The 6,000-nt window shown below is 35.5% G+C and overlaps 1 protein-coding gene across 3 annotated transcripts in view; it reads right to left on the bottom strand.

Moving 5' to 3' along the window:
• The window catches only part of MSR1 (macrophage scavenger receptor 1), an 87,489-nt gene that overhangs the window by 56,867 nt on the left and 24,622 nt on the right, over nt 1–6,000 (bottom strand). For all 3 annotated transcript variants that reach the window (XM_004382787.2, XM_023737232.1, XM_023737233.1), the window contains exon 5: nt 4,215–4,401. In XM_004382787.2, coding sequence (XP_004382844.1) covers nt 4,215–4,401 — 187 coding nt within the window. The remainder of the gene's footprint in view (nt 1–4,214; nt 4,402–6,000) is intronic.

The raw sequence follows: 6,000 nt of genomic DNA, 5'->3' as shown, positions 1-6,000 counted from the left end.
AGAATTTAGAGGGTTAATATGTTGTGGGGTTGTTAACCAATGTCATAAAACAACATTTGTGTACTACTGTTTCATGAGAAACTATTTGTTCTGTAAGCCTTCACCTGAAGTACAATAAAATATAAAAAATTAAAAAAAAATAGTACATGTGAGGAGTGTGCTTCTTAGTTCAATCAGATATACTAGATCAAATGGGCAGCTCCTGTCTGGAGGTAGTATAGATATAATCCTGTTGCCATAGGGAGCCTATAGAACAGAGTAGAACTGCCCCATAGGGTTTCCAAGGAGCAGCTGGTGGATTCGAACTGCTGACCTTTTGGTTAGCAGCCAAGCTCTTAACTACTGTGCCACCAGGGCTCCGTATTATAGATATAGATAAGATTAAATGCAGAGATTGGGAACAACTTGTACTTCGTGGCCTCATAATTACCCAGGTGGCTCCCGAGTGCCAAGTTTGAACAACACTGATTTGCTCGCTTGACTTTCCTTGTGTCCAACAAAACAGGTATCTCGTAAGCACAATGATTGTGCTGAGCATGTCTTCAGAACTTAAAGGCAATCCTACCAGCATTTCTTCACAAGAAGTGCACAGAGCTAGCACTGTTCCTTCACTGAAGCAGAACACTTAGCAATTTTCTTTTCACCTCCAAAAGGAAAAAACAAACCTGAATGTGGTATATAATAATGAAATAGTGATGTTTGAAAGGAGACATTTTCCTTTGCTGCGGTTTGGCCACGCACACCCAGCACAAAGATAACACAGAACTCTATGGAGCACCATTGGTAGAGAGCACAGGTTTAGAAATTTTAATCAGCTGGGAGGGAACCGTTCCTGAGGAATTCTAACAGGGGCCATATAAATAAAGGTTGTCTCATGAATAAGTATATATGTCCAACATATATGTTTTGTGTATTTGCTTCTTTTGAAGTCCTTGTTCCCTGTTTCTCTGCATTTATCTGACCCATCCCATTTTTCAAGGGATTTAGAATCTTCCTTCTGTAATTACTCAATTTCAAGAGATTATTGCTCTTCTGAGTGGTGCCTTGCTCCTTTCTCTTCATATAAAACATTGGACAGTAATGTTTTTCCCTTTTTCTTATTGTTATACTTTAAGTGAAAGTTTACAATTCAAGTTAGTCTGCCATACAAAAATTTATACATACATCGTTATGTGACCCTCATCGCTTTCCCTCTACTGTGACAGCACACTCCTCCTTTCTACTTCTGATTTCCCATGTCCATTCAACCAGCTCCTGACCCTCTCTCCCTTCTCATCTCGCCTCTGGACAGCAGCTGCCCATTTAGTCTCATGAATCTACTTGAGCTAAGAAGCACACTCTTCCTGAGTCTCATTTTATGTCGCATAGTCCAGTCTAATCTTTGTCTGAAGAGTTGGCCTCGGGAATAGTTTCAGTTCTGGGTTGACAGAGTGGACAGTAATATTTTATTGTATTTTTATTATGAAAGCTACTCTACTTAATATAGGAAACATAAATGCCTAAAAAAAGTATGAAAAAATATAATTCATATTTCTATCATATTTCTTTCCAGTATCTTTTGTTGTTGTCAATTTTTTCACATAAGTATCATGCAAGCTTCATACCACTGGGCATTCAAGTGGTTCACTAGCATCCTGAGCTGTTGCTCATTGTTGGGAGACATGTATGGAAGTGGTTCACAAGCATTGTCTTGGATCTACACCAGTGGAAACCTGTTTGCGTCTCCCACTCTGTGCAGACTGTAGTTCTTTCTGACAAAGAGGATTTAGCTTCCACAATCATGAGCACAGCTGCCAATCATTCATCTTTATAGAGGCCGAGGAGGGCAGAAGCAGCAGCTCAATTAAGTAGCGTGAATTTTGTTGAGCAAACTGCAGGGAAGCAGATCCATAGCACTCAAAGATAGCGCGAGGAAAACAGCGCCTAAGAAAAGACTTTGACTCGGGAATTAGAGCTCTAACACAAGACACAGATATTTCAGGAAACACGACAATGTCTGAGGTAAGAAACAAGGGATGCTCAGACCGGCCCTAGTCCCTTAGCCTCGGAGGTTAAGAGTTACCACCATTATTTTATAAGTGAGAAATGCAATTATCTCAGAATTACTATCCTTTCAATTATTTTGCATGTAGCGAACTACATGAACCGCATAAAGCTCTCATTTCGGAGCATTTGTTCAATCGCTCACAACAAATACATCTGTGCTGTTTTATGAAATTCTGACTTGATTCCTGTTTGTATTTTTGTATAAAACACTGATACCTGGTATCTTATGCCTAGAGTAAGAAAACCAGGTAAGGATTTTCCTTAAATAGTTCTAACTAAGTGTGTTGGATGTTGTACTTTTATTGTTATCTTAGTCTTCATGTGACACCTATTCTATTATAAATTTCATTTTTACACATTGTTATAGCTCTTCCACTGCCTAGAACAAACTGTGGGAAGGTTCTCAATAAATGTTTTTAGTGTCTTTTGGATTTACGTTCTTGTAATGGAAGTAAAGACATCGCACACCATTTTACTCTTAGCTTCCTTTTAGAAATGTTGAGAACATTACCAACATGATATTGTAGTGCTACCTTCCCACACTGGTCTCTGCTCCATCCCGGCCATAGCTCACATCTTTATCTTTCCACTGTTGGTCTGCTGTTAGAGTTTTTTTATCTGGTCTGCCTGTGTTTCGCCTGTTCTACCCTCACATATCCTCCAGGGTCAGTTTTCTTTAACAAGAATCCTTTCTATAGTGTCTACATCAACAGTAAAGAAATGTGGTCATCTGTTCTGCCATAGTATGGAAAAGAGCATGCAGCACTTAAAGGAGACTTGGAGTCCGTTGCAGCCTTTTCTTTGGTCTTGGTTACTATTCAGACTGTTCAAAATTCTGTTCCATAATCACATCAAAAATGCCTCTGATTTATGATTTCAACAAAGAAATTCCATTTAGTCCTTCAGACTCTAATTACAATTACATGAGAAATGTACCAGAAAATTTTTTTATTCCTTTTATTTCCATGATCAATTTAGCAGCTGTTTATATAAAGAGGACATGTGAAGTCATCTTATTGATCTTAACCACGAACATATGATAGAGCACTTGTTAGTTTATACAAAAGCCAGCCAGAAACTAGGGAATGGGGCTATCAGACAAAGCATTTTAAGTACCTTGCATATTTTAGGAAGAAAATTGAGACATACTAAGCCACATTAGACATTTTTAAGATAAATTTGTACAGCAAAATTTCAAGGATAACCATCAAGAAAATAGAAATAGACTCTAAAAGTTTTCAAAACCAGTGGAGAGAAGAATGGAATAAGAAGACAAAAATCTCTATCCAAAAGTAGGCAAGAAAGAATAGCAAAAGAAGCATAGAACAAACTGGAAAAAAAAAGTAAAGCACAAGGTAATATGTTAGAAATAAACATAATTGGAAAGGATTGTCAGATTGTATCTAAAAAATTAAAAATCAAGATAAACATTCTTTACAAGAGACAAAGCTGAAACAAAAGATGCAAAGATGTTGAGAGTAAAAGATAGAAAAATATTTATAATGTAAATAATACTTAAAGGTTACAATAAAAAGATTCAGTTCACTTTGTTCTACTAACAGTAACTGAAGAAGAAATGATATATCTACCATTATCTTGGAAAATTCAGAATACCTTTCTAATTAATAATACAATTAGGTAAGAAGTAATTAAGAACCTGGAAATTGAGAAACAGAATTAACAAACTTGATTTATGGAGGAGCCCTGGTGGTACAGCGGTTAAGCGTTTGGCTGCTAACCAAAAGGTTGGCAGTTTGAATCCACCAGCTACTCCTTGGAAACCCTATGAGGCGGTTCTACTCTGTCCTACAGGGTTGCTATGAGTTGAAATCGACTTGTTGGCAATGGGTTTTTTTTTTTTTTTTTTTTAGAGAACTTTGCACCCCACAGGGAACTTATATTCGTCTTAGGACGTATGGTATGTTTTCAACAATGAACTACTCATTAGTTCTTACGAGATATTTCCATTGTTTATCTCCTTCTATTTAAAGTATACCAGCTACTGGTTATGTTACCAAGTCCTGATCTTAAGATTCCTTCCTCTGGGTATGTGTAAAAAATGTATTCTAACAAACTATTTATTTTAAACCATAGGATACTGAATTCCAAATTTCTGCGTATGTACATTGTAATGTATCATTTTCTGGAAGAATGAGAAGATATTTTACCTTGAATTAAAGTAATATTTCTCAATGTCTGAGAATGCTCCCAATCTTTCAGTCTGAGGTCATTTGTGATGTTATTCAATAGTTTCACTTCTCCTTTTATTTCCTGTTCCAGATGCACTTGTTCTTCTTTCATAGACATGATTTCTGCTGATGCATTATACACATGCTCCTCTAATTTTCTGATTTCCTAAAAAACGTAAGCCACCAACCACAATTTTTGTTACGTGCATAATTATCAAATGTATAGGTTCAAAAAACCCCTGGAAATTCAAATTTTAAAAAATAGGTAACACTACAGAAATAGCATGGAAAAAGAATACGGAAATTAGAGAACTTCAAAATGTAATTGTTTAGTTCTGATACATTTCCTTTTTTTGACTAAATGAATGTATACACTCTGCCCAAAATTAGTTGAACACATCTAAGTTATGCTTCTATTCTCTAATACAAATATCAAAAAACTAAAAAAATTAAATTAAACTAAAAACTTGCCAAATTGTTTGCAATTTATCTTGAAGTGAAATTTCTTCATGTGGTTACTTAGAGGGGCAACATATTCCTATCCTGTGAATATAATTTATTTATGAATTAAACTGTTTTATAATAATAACAAGACTTTCCTATCACAATTCTCAGTAGTACTGAACAGTAAGAATAACGTAGTTTTCAAGTATATACATATTTTGTGCATATTTATATGCATGCACATATATATATTTATAGAGTAGTAATAAGAGCAAAGAGAATACTATATTCTGGACTGTGGTTTTATATTTTATTCAATAATAATATTTAGGATATTTTAGTATTATTAGAGACTGCCTTATTTTCAATAACTTAATGGTATGATATTAATTTTTCATAGTTTGAGATTTCTATTGATAAAAGTTTTGAGCTGTGCATTTTTTAATAAACAATTTTAAACAATGCTTCAATGAACACAATTCCATACATTTTTACATATTTGTACAAGTGCTTCTATAGGACAGCTTCCTGGAAGTGGATTTGATCAAAAGGGCTAAACATTAAAATTTTTGTTCAATATTGCCACATTGTCCTCCAAATATATGCAACTAGTTTTTTTATCTTACTAAGTGCTTAAGGAGTGACTATTCACTCAAATACAAGGCACCATCATTCTAAGTTTACAGCGTAATTGTAGATCTATCATAAATCATTGCTGTTTACTCTCCTTTTCAAATTGTAATGACCTTAAGCATTCAGTCATAATTTTTTAGCAACTTATATTTTTCTTTATTACTTTTTCTGTTAGGTCCTTCGCTTGACTTTCTCTTGGGGGTGTTGGGCTTTCTTTTTCAGATATACCAAACCTTCTAATTTCTTCTGGCTATGTTTTCTGCCTCTTTGTTCTACTTTTAGCCCATCCTCGATCTTCATGGTATGCTTTATTCTTTCATAATTATTTCTATGTTTAACTGTGGATGGATTCTCATTTCCCATTCAAAAACCAGTGATGTTTGTTCCTTAGTCCAGGTGTGAAGAGCAAATTACACATTCCTGGACAGAACAAGACAAGCTGGGGTGAGAGGATGCGGGCAGCTCTGCTGTCGAACCTTTGGAAAGACACGAGAGTAAGTCCAGATTGGCCACATTGGCTTCCACCGCTCTAACTCTACCTTTCTCACCCCCAACTTTGCTCTAGAATAGGATATCGCCACATCCATCTCCTCTTTCCATGATCCTTTGGTGTTTTCTGTACGATATGGTCATACAAAATTAAAATACCTTAAGTCTGTTATATCCAATGGGGTGGAGGGGAATCCCC

This window comes from Trichechus manatus, unplaced genomic scaffold (assembly GCF_000243295.1).
Source record: "Trichechus manatus latirostris isolate Lorelei unplaced genomic scaffold, TriManLat1.0 scaffold00099, whole genome shotgun sequence".
NCBI lineage: Eukaryota > Metazoa > Chordata > Mammalia > Sirenia > Trichechidae > Trichechus > Trichechus manatus.
Note: the sequence above shows the minus strand (reverse complement) of the source record. Positions and strands in the feature narration are given on the sequence as shown.